The sequence below is a fragment of the Lepus europaeus genome, chromosome 9 (genome assembly GCF_033115175.1).
Source record: "Lepus europaeus isolate LE1 chromosome 9, mLepTim1.pri, whole genome shotgun sequence".
Lineage (NCBI taxonomy): Eukaryota > Metazoa > Chordata > Mammalia > Lagomorpha > Leporidae > Lepus > Lepus europaeus.
The window spans coordinates 65,503,958-65,519,870 of record NC_084835.1 but is presented as its reverse complement, the minus strand read 5'-3'; the positions used below and the strand labels follow the sequence as shown (position 1 = coordinate 65,519,870).

General features: G+C 42.2%; 1 protein-coding gene across 3 annotated transcripts in view; it reads right to left on the bottom strand.

Annotated features, from left to right (window-relative positions):
* Positions 1–15,913, bottom strand: part of MYOM1 (myomesin 1) — a 156,894-nt gene that overhangs the window by 85,059 nt on the left and 55,922 nt on the right. For all 3 annotated transcript variants that reach the window (XM_062201414.1, XM_062201415.1, XM_062201413.1), the window contains exons 10-11: positions 13,258–13,419; positions 873–1,014 (exon numbers count right to left, since the gene is read on the bottom strand). In XM_062201414.1, the coding sequence (XP_062057398.1) occupies positions 873–1,014; positions 13,258–13,419 (304 nt within the window). The remainder of the gene's footprint in view (positions 1–872; positions 1,015–13,257; positions 13,420–15,913) is intronic.

Genomic DNA, 15,913 nt, shown 5'->3' with positions numbered 1-15,913 from the left:
TTTCATGTATATTGTTAAACTGTATATAATTTATCATAGCTATTTCTCTGATGGCATTAATCCTAAGGGGTAATATTTACTAATTGCTATAAATATGAGACTTAAGATACCTTGATGTAAACCCATTATACTACAGTGACACAGATTAACTGTTCTGGGTGATTTCTACAATCAGATTTCATTACCCAAAATTGAAAAGAGAATTCGAGCAACTATGTGAATAGAAACTAAGTCAGAGAAAAATGTATGTAGGCCAATAGCCTAAATTTGTTATCTGTACTCCATATTCACATTGTCTAAACTCACTGAATAATAACATGTAAAACCCAGTTCCAGTAAATATCAGAGTCTCTAAGTTTTAGAGACTGTAAACCACAAGAACTGGTAGGGCATAATTTAATACCACTGGGTTTTGTCATTTCTTATATAGCTTAAAAAACTTGAAACTATATCTTGAAATGTAAACAAGATTGTGTTAATATTCCTAACATCAACATCCTTAAATTACCAAATACAGGGAATACCAACTATTTCACTTCAAAAGTGGCCTCTATTAGGTCTACAAATTCTTAGCTTTCTTGGAAAACTAGTAACTTGTGCTGGGAGTCAGATTCAAAGGATTGGTCTTTGGAATTTAGGTAAATGGATAAGTAGGTAGATATGAATATAGAGACAGCTATGAGTGTGTCTATGTGTATATAAGTATATACTTGTAGAAAGAGAGAGATAAAGAGAGTCAAAGAGACAGGCAGAGACACAAAGAGAAGGATGAAAGGAGGAGACCAGACAAGAAAATACTAAAGAAATGACAGAAATCAAGTATGCGCCTCTAAGGGCAAGCAACATTAACTGACGTTAGACTAAGCACTAACTTATCAATAAAATATCCCAGGATAGGACTCCCTCCATCCACAGCTGGCTGCTTCCAGGAGATGATGATATAATCTTTGTTGGCATCCAAGCACACCACATCCAAGGGCGCAGCTGGGGCTCCTTCAATCTCTGCATCAGCATCTGTGGAGACAGAAGGAACCATTAGCCCTCGCAGACATGCTGTTAGCGAGGTAGGCGAGGTCAGTGTCCACATTTGTTATCATTATACAATGGTGGCCACATCTCGGCCCCAATAGAGCAAGCTTCAGATCTTGTAATCTGATTACCAACAAAACAGTGTATGCTTTTCACTCTCAGTAGTAAGAATATTATATGTTAGAAAATAGAAAGGACTCTGGAAAGAACCCATGACTTTTGCCTCATGGCCCCTGAAGTCCAAAATATTCCAAAAGAAAACATGAAGATACTGGAGATTGCTATCAGACAAGTTGTTTGTGCCAGCAATTCTGTTTTGAAGACATTGATTGTGCAATGTTACACAAGAAACTATGAAAGCCTCCAACAGGGGACAAATGGCCCTTCTGTCCCCTTCTGGATGCATCTACAATAGAATGAGCTTTGCCCAATTCTATGCTGGACACTACCATTCTGAAAGAGAAAGGAAAACATTCATTGTAATCAAATGATTGTTTCCAAGTAGAAGATACTTAGGAGAAGATTCAGACACAATAACCACATCTAAGCTTAATTTATCTGAGTTTAGGAAAGATCAAGACAACATAAGAACAGGGGACAGAGTGACTGATGATGAGGTAGAATCCCTCAGACACAGCTAAATTAGTGAGTCACTGCTGTTTTTAGGAGTGGAAAGGGAATAAAAATATTCAGTTAGTAACCTTTAAAAAAAATCACTGGGGCCAGTGTTATGACATAGCGGGTAAAGCTGCCACCTGCAGCACCAGCATCCCATATGGGCACTGGTTCGAGTCCCAGCTGCTCCATTTCTGATCCAGCTCCCTGCTAATGTGCCTGGGAAAACAGTGAAAGATGACCCAAGTCCTTGAACCCTGCACACATGTGGGTGACTTGGAGGAAACTGCTGGCTCCCGGCTTTGGTATGTCCCAGACCCGGTCCTTGTGGCCATTTGGGAGTGAACCAGTGGGTGGAAGATTCTATCTATATCTATATCTATATCTATATCTTCTGTAACTGTGGATTTCAAATAAATAAAAGAAATCTTAAAAAAAAAGAGAGAGGGGGCTGGTGCCATGGTGCAGTAGGTTAATCCTCCGCCTGCAGTGCAGGCATCCCATATGGATGCCATTTCTAGTCCAGGCTGCTTCTCTTCCAATCCAGCTCTCTGCTGTGGCCTGGGAAAGCAGCGGAAGATGGCCCAAGTGTTTGGGCTCCTGTACGCTTCTGGGAGACCAGGAGGAAGCTCCTGGCTCCTGGCTTCACATCGGTGCAGCTCCGGCCACGGTGGCCATTTGGGGAGTGAACCAACGGAAGGAAGACCTTTCTCTGTCTCTCCTTCTCACTGTCTGTTACTCTACCTCTCAAGTAAATCTTTAACAAGAGAGAGAGAGAAAATTGTTAAGATAAGAAGCAGAGTCCCCAGGGGAGGAGGTTCACATTTGCTAATTCCTCCTGGCATCTGATCAACACTTTCATAATTCCAGTTGGTAGGAGAAGCAGCTGAGGCATGCAGGAGCCACTCACCCTGGGGAAAACATTCCTGTTGACTGCACAAACGCTATGCTTTCCTATAATTTACATTTCAGTGATGCTCGTGAGAGGCTAAGACAGTTGAACTCAAGTCACTTGGGTTCTGAACATTTTGTTTCTTGCCCCATGAACTGGCAGGAAAGTGTCTGTAGGTAAGTATCTTCTGTAGAAGGCTATAGGAAAATATAACTAAATCGTCAGCTTAACACTGAGTGTGGGGTCCCTGCACATCACACCACAGGAAATGAATGTTTAGTTGCAGAGAAATGTCTCTCCTTCCAGACTTGGAGAGCGCTGGGTGGGGAGGATGGTGCTGGGGGAGGTGAAGGGAGCACAGAGCTAGGGAAGTAGGGGGCTGAGGCCGACAAGCCTGAGGGGTGCAGTGGGCAACCTCCAGCCATGCCCTTCTGCCAAAGGCCCCTGCTGTAACAACCAGCAACTCCCACAGTGACAGAGTGGAGTTCTGTTGGCAGAGCACACATTGCACAGGTCCGTAGCAGGGATATGCTGAACGGGGCCTGGCAGAGACTAGGCGTTCAGGGAGCCATTTTTCAGTATTTTTACAACATTGCTTGGCACAGGCTTGTTAAGGGCGACAATCATTCAGGTTACTTAAGCATTCATTTACTCAATACTCTTCTGGGTGCTAGATGCAGAAATTACAAAATAATGTCTTTCAAGAAGTTACACCATAATGCGGGGAACAAAATCTAGTTGGAATGACAAGAGCACAACTGTGGAGCAAGGCCACAGAGCAAGTGGCTGCAGCAGCTGCTGGGCAGTGTCAGGCCCACTGCCACCATTCATCCTCTTCCCTTCTCTCTGCCCTGCCCTCTCCTAACCCTCCAAATAGCCAGACTTTTTGTGGTTTCCTGAACTGGGTCAAAAATTAGCCTGATATTCTTGATATTCTGACCTCTTGCCCAGACTATAAGAAACTGTTTTCAGAATATAAGTAATTCTATTGTTTGTTTTTATTATAAAAGTAGTGCATGCCTATAAGATATATGCTAATCAAAAATTTTAAAATCTCTCTCATTAGATAATTAATTCAGAGATAACTAACATGGCCAAAATGCTTTCAAAGTTTTTTCAATATAAACTCAAAAATAATTATTCTTTAAATAAAGGAAATTATACTACATAGCTTCATGTAAACCAGATTTCCTTTGTCTGTTTTAAAGATTTATTTACTGGGGCCAGCCCTATGGTGTAGTAGGCTAGGCCTCAGCTGGCAGTGGTGGCATCCCATATGGGCACCAGTTCGTGTCCTGGCTGCTCCTTTTCCAATCCAGCTCTCTGCTGATGGCCTGGAAAACCAGTGAAAGACAGCCCAAGTGCTTGGGCCCCTACACCCACGTGGGAGACCAAGAGGAAGCTCCTGACTCCTGATTTTGGTTCAGCTCAGCTCTAGTCATTGCAGCCATTTGGGGAGTGAACCAGCAGATGGAAGACCTTTCTCTCTGTCTCTCCCTCTCTCTGTCTGTAACTCCATCTCTCAAATAAATAAATAAAATATTTCAAAAAAAAAAAAAGATATACTTATTTACTTGAGAGGTGGAGTTACAGAGAGAGAGAAGGAGAAAGAGAGAAAGAGATATCTTCCATCCACTGGTTCACTTCCTAAATGACTGCAATGGCTGGAGCTTGGCTAGACTGAAGCCAGGAGCCAAGAGTTTCTTTCAGGTCTCCCACTTGGGTGCAGGGGCTCAAGCACTTGGGCCATCTTCTGCTGCTTTCCCAGCTGCGTTAGCAGTGAGAGGGATCAGAAGTGGAACAGCAAATGTTCGAACTGGGACCCATATGGAAAGCCAGTGTTACAAGTGGTGGCTTATCCTGCTACACCACAATGCTGGTCCTCTAAACCGATTTTCTTGATATATTTCTGTATCAATAAACATAGGTATACATCATTATTGCTGTGTGGTGTTCTATTATTTATAAGGAATATCTTATTATTATATAATATTATAAATATTATTTATAAGGAATATCTGTTAGGCTTTACTGTATAACCCCTATATTGGCAGGTGTCTAGCTTTCTTCCTTTTTTCCTAAGCACAAACATTTTGTCATCTTTATCCACTGAAGTTCCTAGAACTGGAATGATTAGAAATGACTGCTTTCAATACACAGTGCAAAAACACCCTGAGAAAAGTTAAACCAATTTACACTCAGCAGCCAGAAATAGCTATGCCAGTTCCTCCATTTCTTTACCCCAGGGGCTTTTTAAAAATCTTTTCATCTTTTCAATGATGGTTAAAAATATCTCATTTCAATTTTCAACGCTTGATTACTAATGAAAATTTTTCCACTTATTTGCCATTTGCAATTCTTCTTCTGTGACAGTTCTCTCCCATCTTCCTTTATCATTCTCTGTGTCTGTGTGTGTAGTGTGTGTGAGAGTGTGAGAGAAGGAGAGAGAGCCTTCACAATTATTTAAAGAAATTCATTAAAATGGAATTAAAAGGTAAGTTTATTTTGGTACAAAAAAATTGAAATCCACATCTAGTTCTTAAAAACTATTTTTAAAAATTATTTTTTTGACAGAGACAAGGAAAGACAGACAGAGAGAGTGCCCGTTGCCTGGTTCACTTCCTAAATGCCTACAACAATTAGGACAGGGGCAGGCTGAAGCCAGAAGCCAGGAACTTAATTGAGGTCTTCCGCATAGGTGACAGGGACTTAACGACTTGAGTCATAAAAACTGCTGCCTCCTAGGGTCTACATTAGTAAGAAGCTGGGGTCAGTAGCCGGAGGTAAGTATTGAACTCATGTACTATGATATGAGACACAAGCATATAAACTAGCATCTTAACCACTAGGCCAAATGTGTGCCCTCACCTATAATTTTTTCATAATATGTATATTCCATGAACTTTTTGAAGAGCATAGATTCCAAAAATTTTTTGTAGCAAAATAATCTTTTGTTTTCCATTAAATTTTTGAAGTACCCTTATATAGAAAAGCTTAGAAGAACATGTAAAAAAAATAAAGAAGATTGGGTATCTCCACATAATGAATTACAGATAATATGACTTTTTTTACTTTTTTGCTTATTTATATTATATATTACAATAATCACATACTATCTATGAAATAAAAATCTTGACAATGGGGGCCAGTACTGTGGGGCAGCGGGTTAAAGCCCTGGCCTAAAGTGCCAGCATCCCATATGCGCGCTGGTTCTAGTCCCGGCTGCTCCTCTTCCGATTCAGCTCTCTGCTGTGGCCTGGGAAAGCAGTAGAAGGTGGCCCAAGTCCTTGGATCCCTGCCCCTATGTAGGAGACCCGGAAGAAGCTCCTGGCTCCTGGCTTTGGATCAGTGCAGCTGTTGTGGCCATCTGGGGAGTGAACCAGTGGATGGAAGAATTCTCTCTCTCTCTCTCTCTCTCTCTCTCTCTCTCTCTGTGTGTGTGTGTGTGTGTGTCTACCTCTCTCTGTAATTCTGTCTTTCAAATAAGTAAAACAAATCTTTAAAAATAAATTAATAAATAAAAAATAAAAATCTTGACAAAATTTATACAGCTTTGCAATACGTTTCTACAGACACGTGTTGCTTTATATACTGATTATTCTGGTACAGAAGCTATTTTCTATTTTCTTCTTTTTAAAGACTTATTTATTTGAAAGGCAGAGCTACAAAGAGGCAGAGGTAGAGAGAGAGGGAGAGGTCTTCCCTCTAGTGATTTACTCCCCAGATGGCCACAATGGCCGGAGCTGGGCTTACCCAAAGCCAGGAGCTTCTTCCGGGTCTACCATGTGGATGCAGGTGCCCAAGGACTTGAGCCATCTTCTACTGCTTTCTGAGGCCATAGCAGAGAGCTGGATTGGAAGTGGAGCAGCTGGGACTCAAACCAGTACCCATATGGGATGCTGGCATTGCAGGTGGCAGCTTTACCCACTGCGCTACTGCACTGGCCCCAGAAGCTATTTTCTAAGCACTGAAAATACCAGAGCTCTACAACAATGCATTGAATTGGCTTCCTGCAGCTCAAAGGATAAAAAGTTTTGAAAATACATGAAGTATATTTTAAAACACTGGGGCATGGGCTGGGTGTGGCGCAACAGGTAAAGCCGTCACCTGTGACATCAGCATCTGATATGGCACTGGTTTGTGTCCAGGTTGCTTTACTTCAAATCCAGCTTCCTGCTAATGGCCCAGGCAAAGCAGCAGAAGACAGCCCAAGTGTATGGGCCCCTGCACCTATATGGGAGACTTGAATGAAGCCCTTGGCCTCGGCCTTGCCCTGCCCTGGCCATTGTGGTCATCTGGGGAGTGAACTAGTGGATGGAAGATCTCTGTCTCTGTCTCTCCCTCTCTGTGACTCTGACTTTCAAAATAAGTAAATAAATAAATTTTTCAAACACTTTGGAAGTTTCTCGAACAAACAAACATAAAATGCAGAAATTCTGGTGTTACTACCTGACCAGGTTCTGACCAAGTTCTTGACTCATGCAAAGAATGAAAGACACAGACAGGAAGGAGTGAGCAAAAGCAGGTTTATTGATAAAAGAAAAGGCAGAAAAGATTCTTGGCACCAAGAGAAGGTTCTAGAAGAAGAAACCGTCTGGCTTGCTTTGGGGCATAGTTTATATCTCGGTAAATGGGGACTTCTTTCAACTGGCTAAGATGTCAATCCTGAAAGTAAGATACCAGCAGAGTATCAGCCAATTAGCCGTTGTCAGCCAACTTGTTTTCACAAGGGTTCTCAGGCACTTTTGTGGCTAAGGGCTTTTCTGAGCTCCCCCACTCAGAATTTGCAGCTAGACACTTAGGCTCATCCTGAAAACATGCTCCTCTGTGGGTGCCTCAGTTAACATTTGGAGAACCCAGCTTCCTGTGGCTGCCTGGTGGGTTTTCCAAGAATCAACCTTGTACACAGTTTTTACACACTTAGTTTCTCTTTCTGCAAGCAGGGGCCAGTATCCTTTCTGCCTGCCTAACTGCAACCCCTCCTGTCTCCTCTCCTTATATGACCCAGCATTTTCATTCGTATGTCCATATCTAAGAGAAATGTGAACAGTCTCGTGATGAATAGATATGTTCATCGAAGCATCATTCATAATAGCCAAAGAGTAGGAACAAGCCAACTGTTCATCCACTGTCAAGCCTATCCATACATTAGAATACTGCCCAGGAATGATAACACACTACTACTGTGTACTAATATGTGAATGAACAGAAAACGTGCTAAGTGGGCCGGCGCCGTGGCTTAACAGGCTAATCCTCCGCCTTGTGGCGCCGGCACACCGGGTTCTAGTCCCGCTCGGGGCACCGATTCTGTCCCGGTTGCCCCTCTTCCAGGCCAGCTCTCTGCTGTGGCCAGGGAGTGCAGTGGAGGATGGCCCAAGTGCTTGGGCCCTGCACCCCATGGGAGACCAGGATAAGCACCTGGCTCCTGCCATCGGAGCAGCGCGATGCGCTGGCCGCAGCACGCTGGCCGCGGCGGCCATTGGAGGGTGAACCAACGGCAAAAAGGAAGACCTTTCTCTCTTTCTCCCTCTACTGTCCACTCTGCCTGTCAAAAATTTAAAAAAAAAAAAAAAAAACAAAAAAAACAGAAAACGTGCTAAGTGAAAGATGACATATGTAAAATACACATATATCTAGAAATGTTCAGAAAGGCTAATATACAGAGAGAAAGTAAATTAGTGGTGGCCATAGGATATACTGGGTGTGGAAGGGAGAAACAGGCATGAAATTTTGGGTGACTGAAATGTTCTCAAAGTGAATTGTAGGTGAAAGTTGCACAAATCTGCAAATATACTAAATAGTATTGAATTGTACACATAACATGAATCAATCTTATGTAAATTAGACTTTTTTTGAAAAATTTAAAATATATCATTTAAATTTGTCAGTGAAATGTTTTCCTAAAAGTTGTGAAATTCACAACACATTTGCTGAACTTTATCTTTCTAGTTTTATCTTTTCCATTCTTTCACATCTAATAAATTTTAGAATCTGTCCATTTCCTTAAGTTATGGATTTGAAAATGGGGATAAGTCTAAATTTCAAATATCCATATCTTCCCCCTGCCTGTCGTTAGTCACATGAAGGGCTGGCCTTAACCCAGCAGAGGGGTCCCATCTGGGTATGGACCCTGAGGAATGTTGAGGAACCCTACACAGTGCCAGGAACAGAGCTCCCAGAACAAGTCCATGAAGAAAGCCCCACAAGATAACAAAGGTTTTTTGGGAGAGCTTAAGATGCACTCTGGTTCAGCCAAGACAACTGAGAGCAGAGGCAAGGGCCTGGCTTATTCAGTCCTCATCTAGCCGGGCCTAACAAGATGGTTTGGCCAAAAAAATCAACTTGCTGATGGGCTCCTGTGTTAGTATTCATGGCAATGTATGCAGAAGGTGGCTCCTCTTTGTCCCCAACAATATCTAATTTTTCACACCATCTTCTGTAGAGGAAGAAGCCTGACACATTCTCCATGTCACAGATTTTCATACACCTTTGTCAGGTGCTGGTCATTTGTTATTCAACATTGATATAGTATAAACTGTAAAGTTCCCCCAGTGTCCATTCTTCCTGTTTTCTTTTTCTTTTGGTACAAGAACCCCTGAGAGGGCAGGGAACGTGGCTGGCCACCTAGAGACTACCCAACCCACCTTCCTGCATGGATGAGGTATGTGTGCCTGCCTGGAAATGGCTGAAATGCCTAGAGCAGTCAGGTAGGTCATAGTGGAATAATGGGACTTGGGACATTGAATGACTGTATTAAGCAGAACCATCTGGACCACTGCCTACTTCCGGGTTGACATAAGAGAGATATAAACTTTTTGTTGTTTCATTTCAGCAGCTTAGCCCATACCCAAATTTAAATTGTGGCTGAGGGATTTAAAAATTTGCCTAGGGACCAGTGTTTTCCCACAGTGGGTTAAGCTGACGCCAGCAATGCCAACATCCCATTTGACCAATGGTTCAAATCCTGGGTGCTCTACTTTTTTTTTTAAGATTTATTTATTTATTTGAAAGAGTTAGAGAGAGAGAGAGAATCTTCCATCTGCTGGTTCATTCCCCAAATGGCTACAATGGCTGGGGCTGGGCCAGGCCAAAGGCAGGAGCCAGGAGCTTCCTTCAGGTCTCTCACACGGGTGCAGGGAACCAAGGACTTGGCCATCCTCTGCTGCTTTTCCAGGACATTAACAGGGAGTTGGATTAGAAGTGGAGTGGCTGGGACACAAACTGGTGCCCATATGGGATGCCAGCACAGCAAGATGGCAGCTTAACTGGTTGCACCAGAGCTCAGGCCCTGGTGCTCTACTTCTGATCCAGCTCCTTGCTAATCCTCCTGGGAAAGCAGCCGAAGAAACCTAAGTACTTGGGTCCCTGCCATCCACATGGGAGACCAGGATGGAGTTTCAGCCTTCTGTTCTCTCTGCCTGGCCCAGTCCTAGCCATGTTGGCCATTTGGAGAGTGAACCAGTGAAGGGAAGAATCTCTCTCTCTTTCACCCTCTGTCTCTACCCACCCCCAACCCTTCTCTCTCTGTTTCTACCTTTCTCTGTTAACTCTTCCTTTCCAATAAATAAATAAATAAATCTTTTAAAAAATTGCCTATTTCTTAGTTTCATTTCTGCTTGTATAAGGTGAGGCTTTTGTAAAACTACTGTACTACTTTAGGCCTTAATTTCTGCATCTTAAAATTAGGGGTTGGATTAGAATGGCAATCCTTACTTTTGGTGTGCCATAGGCGACTTTGAAAAACTGAGAATATGACTTTTTTTTTTTTTTTGACAGGCAGAGTTAGACAGTGAGCGAGAGACAGAAAGGTCTTCCTTCCGTTGGTTCACCCCCCAAATGGCTGCTACGGACGGCGCGCTGCACCGATCTGAAGCCAGGAGCCAGGTGCTTCTTCCTGGACTGCCATGCGGGTGCAGGGCCCAAGCACTTGGGCCATCCTCCACTGCACTTCTGGGCCACAGCAGAGAGCTGGACTGGAAGAGGAGCAACCGGGACAGAATCCAGCGCACCAACCAGGACTAGAACCCGGGGTGCCAGCACCACAGGCGGAGGATTAGCCAAGTGAGCCACGGTGCCAGCTGAGAATATGACTTTTAAATGCATAAAATAAAATACTAGCAGGAGGAGGTCAGTATTGTGGCATAACTGGTTAATATGCTCCTGAGACACCAGCATCCCATATGGGTGCCCATTTGAGTCCTGGATGCTCTACTTCTGATCCAGCTCCCTGCTAATGTGCCTGGAGAAGGCAATGGAATATGGTCCAAGTGCTTGGGCCCCTGCACCCATGTGGTAGACCTGGAAAAACTCTGGGCTCCTGCCTTTGGCCTGGCAAAGCTCTGGACGTTGTGGCCATTTGGGGAATGAATCAGTGGATAGATGATCTCTCCATGGCTCTCCCTCTCTCTCTCTGTAACTTTATCTTTCAAAAAAAATTTTTTTTAAATCTTAAAAAATAAATAAAATTAAACGCAAGGAAACTTCAAAATGTTCATGGAAAGTGGACTTAAAAGATAAGTTTATTTTGGTATAAAAAAAATTAAGTCCGTGCACAGTTTTTTCATAATATGTCTTTTTCATGAACTTTTTTTTTTTTTTTTTTTTTTTTTTTTTTTTGACAGGCAGAGTGGACAGTGAGAGAGAGACAGAGAGAAAGGTCTTCCTTTTGCCGTTGGTTCACCCTCTAATGGCCGCCGCGGTAGCGCGCTGCGGCCAGCGCACCGTGCTGTTCCGATGGCAGGAGCCAGGTGCTTATCCTGGTCTCCCATGGGGTGCAGAGCCCAAGCACTTGGGCCATCCTCCACTGCACTCCCTGGCCACAGCAGAGAGCTGGCCTGGAAGAGGGGCAACCGGGACAGGATCGGTGCCCCGACCGGGACTAGAACCCGGTGTGCCGGCGCCGCAAGGCGGAGGATTAGCCTGTTGAGCCACGGCTCCGGCCTTTTTCATGAACTTTTTTAACACCCCTCATATGCACAGATTTAAAAGCTTTTGCAGTAAAATCTTTTTGCACCCAAATAAACTTATCCTTTAGTTCAATTTTCCACAGATTTTTGAAGTCCATGAGATTACAAAAGAAGCCAAGTATGCTGCAATATATTAATCGTGAACACTTTGAGAGGCTGTAGATCCCAGGTAAGAACCTGGATGGCCGCTAAAGTTCCATCCTGATCCAAACGCCTGTGAGTTTTGGTTCTCTTTAGGGCATGAGAGATAGAAATTGAGGAGTTGACCTGCACTTATGTTTTTAATTTTCTGTATATTATATTTTGATATCTTAATCTTTCTGGCTTGGGAGAGACTGCTCCTCCTGAGGCTCACCAGACAACAAAGGGCCCCCACAGAAGTATGCATACTGGGGCCAGCGCTGTGACGCAGCAGGTAAAGCTGCTGCCTGCAGTGCTGGCATCCAATATGGGTGCCAGTTCGAGACCCAGCTGCTTCACTTCTGATCCAGCTCTCTGCTGTGGCCTGAGAAAGCAGTAGAAGATGGCCCAAGTTCTTGGGCCTTTGCCCCCATGTGGGAAACCCAGAGGAAGCTTCTGGCTCCTGGCTTCGTATCAGCCCAGCTCCAGCCATTGCAGCCATTTGGGGAGTGAACCATGGGATGGAAGACCTCTCTCTCTCTCTTTCTCCATCTGCCTCTCTGTAACTCTGCCTTTCAAATAAACAAACAAATAAATAAATCTTAAAAAAAAAAAAGAAGTGTGCATACTAATGATCCAGAGCCAGACCTCTCCTCTATTTGACCCATATTACCCACAAGGCAACATTCCTCTTCATAAATTATCCATGGGCAGGGAACCAGGCAACCAGAGACCACACTTACAATTTAGAGCCCACCAGATGATTCAAGCTAGTAATCCTAAACTGTTTATTTTCCCTACAGAAACTCCAATAAAGGCCACGGTCTAGGCTCTGCCCTTACCACTGCCCCTTCTGCCTCCTGACCTACCCTCTTACCTCCCCAAGTAACCCTTGTGTGCCTCCTGTCTCTAGGACCCGTGACTTTAATAAACTTTGTTTTCTTGGTCCTCTCCTCTGTCTCCTCTTGGGCTGCACCTGATTGACATCACATAAAGGAACAGAGAAGACCACCCTGAGGGTGTTAATTAGTTCTTCCAAAATGCTAGGCTCCCACGTGGAAACAACATCCACTTGTGCATATGTAATGTATTTAAGACATCACTGAAAAAAAAAGATTCCAAAATCAACATTTTGATTTTGTCTTAAGAATTAAGTTGTAGTTCTTTGCTTCATAGCTCAACAAAACTGAACTAGAAAGAAGGACCTGGAAAGAAATAATAAAGTTGCTCCTTGGAACTATAAAGAAGGACCTGGAAAGAAATAATAAAGTTGCTCCTTGAAACACGTATTAAAGAGTAAGTCCCAAAATGATACAGCATCTTTTATGGCAGCTTTCATAAACTGAGATGGCTTTATGTGGTGTTAGGATTTAGCAACTCCACTCAGACACCCACAGAGAACTGTGCTAGCGGCTCACGGAAGAAGAGGGAAGAACTGATATTAGTGACAGTATTGATGCATTCAGGGTTTGCTTTGAATACTAGGTCTAATTTCACTGGAAATTGATATGTCTATTCTAGGTAGTCTGGAAGAGTTTTCAAATGACACATCATTATAAAAACATGTTTGACTAGACTGATTTGGCCCTGGTGTTTTAAACATTGTTGAAAATTCTGCTTTTAGCTAAGTCTTACCTCGAACAAAGACATAAGCGCTATAGTCTTCATAATATTCGCCCATTCGTACACGAATTGTATAGAGGCCTTCATCTTCTTTGTTGAGATGAGAAAATGTCAGTGTAGCCCGCTCTCCACTCCAGTGTGGTTGCACCCATTTTGATGGAGAAACAGGCGCCCCTACAAAAAATTAAATAACGCAAATTAACTGATGTTTTACCTCCATTGCTTTCTTCTTCCCTCCCCTCCATTCTTCTCCCACTCTCTTTCTTCTTCCTTTTCTATAATGAGACTTCTAGAGGTTTCTAGAGCTTTAAGTCATTCTGCCATGTTTATATTAGTAAAAATTCTAGACCAGAAATGAGAGAACCAGAGCCAGTTACATAATTTGTAGGAATCAGTGCAAAAATTAAATTGCAAAGTACCTTGTTCAAAACACAGAAAAAAGCATAAAGGTGCTAAATTATAAGGATTTTTCCTTTAAAAATATTTTATTGCTTATAAAACATAACGGGGGGGGGGGGGCTGGCACTGCAGTGCAGCAGGTTAAAGCCCCGGCCTGCAGTGCCGGCATCCCATATGGCCTCTGGTTCAAGTCTAGGCTGCTTTTCTTCCAATCCAGCTCTCTGTTAATGCACCTGGGAAGGCAGCAGAGGATGGCCCAAGTCTTTGGGCCCCTGCACCCACATGGGAGACTCAGAAGAAGCTCCTGACTGACTCCTGGTTACTGATCGGCTCAGCTCCGGCTATTGAGGACATTTGGGGAGTGAACCAGCAGATGGGAGACCTCTCTCTCTCTCTCTCTACCTATCTTTATAGCTCTGTCTTTCAAATAAATAAAATAAATCTTTTAAAAAACATAATAGGGATAATATAAGCTGTAAAAATAGTATTTTGAAGCTATAATTTTATATAAAATAAATAATACTTTACTAATGTGATATCCTGATTGTTAAGATATTTCTGGCACATTTTTCTGCAAATATATCTATTAGGTCATTAAAACTTATACTTTTAGCAACTTTATGTTCCATCAGTGTTAAAAGTAATGGTCACCAGATAACCGAGCACCAAAAAGGAAATCTGTTGAAGTGAAATGGACACTATGAGAAACAATGAATTGATCAGCCCTTGTCCTGACTGTCGAGGAACAACTTACTACTTTATCCCTTTTAGTATTTTTTTTGTTCTACTTAATACTATTGGTTGAACTCTGTAATTAATACACAATTATTCTTAGGTGTTTAAATTTAACTGAAAAGTGATCCCTGTTAAATTTAAGAGTGGAAAAAGAGAGGGAGGAGAGTACAGTTCGGCACATGCTCAATTGGACTTACCCCTAATGGTAGAGTTAGAAACGTGCCAGGGAATTCCAATTCAATCCCATCAAGGTGGCATGTACCAATGCCATCTCACTAGTCAAAGTGATCAGTTTCAGTTCATAATTGATCATAATGATAGGATTAAGTGTCAAAGGGATCACATAAACAAGACTAGTGTCTGCTAATACTAACTGATAGGATTAAAAAGGAGAGAATGCTCCAACATGGGAAGTGGGATACACAGCAGACTCATAGAATGGCAGATGTCCTAAACAGCACTCTGGCCTCAGAATCAGCCCTTAAGGCATTCAGATCTGGCTAAAAAGCCCATGAGAGTATTTTAGGCATGGAAAGCCAAGACACTCTGGCAAAAAAAAAAAAAAAAAAAAAAAAAAAATGACCTAAATGAAAGATCTCTGTGAGTGAGATCCCAGCAGAAAGAACAGGCCATCAAAGAAGAAGGTACCTTTCTCTGAAGGGAGGAGAGAACTTCCACTTTGACTATGACAGTGTCTAAATAAGATCAGAATTGGCGAACTCAAGAGGTTTCCATAGCCTTGGCAACTCATGACAAGAGCCTCGGGTGATTACTGATGCCATAAACAAGAATGTCAATTGTTAAATCAACAACAGGAGTCACTGTGCACTTACTCCCCATGTAGGATCTCTGTCCTTAATGTGTTATACTATGTGAATTAACGGCATAACTAGTGCTCAAATAGTATTTTACACTTTGTGTTTCTGTATGGGTGCAAACTGTTGAAATCTTTACTTAGTATATACTAAATTGATCTTCTGTATATAAAGATAATTGAAAATGAATCTTGATGTGAATGGGATGGGAGAGGGAGCAGGAGATGGGATGGTTGCAGGTGGGAGGGAGGTTATGGGGGGAAAAAAACCACTGTAATCCAAAAGCTGTACTTTGGAAATTTATATTTATTAAATAAAGTTAAAAAGTAAATAATGGTCACTCTTCAAATGCAAGCTCACAAATGAATTTTGATAATTTTTTTTATTTAGAGAGAGCTGTTTTGTTTAATATACCTGTTTTTGGAGCTATACTTGTTAAATATGGTATAGCAACATTGGGTTAACTCTCTGATAAATTATTTTAAAATATAAAGTTTAGCAATCTAGAGGTAATGATTCTTTAGGAACAATTTTTTACAGAAGATTTAACTCTGAACCAGCAGATAATGTGCTTGTTCTCTCTATCTCTCTCTCTTTCTGTTTCTCAAACTAAAAAATAAATTGATAATATTAAAATTAAAAAAAGGTTTAACTCCATACAAATCTCATTTCAGGTAAATCTGAATTTAACTTTAAGTGTAAACTTACAGATTTGCATT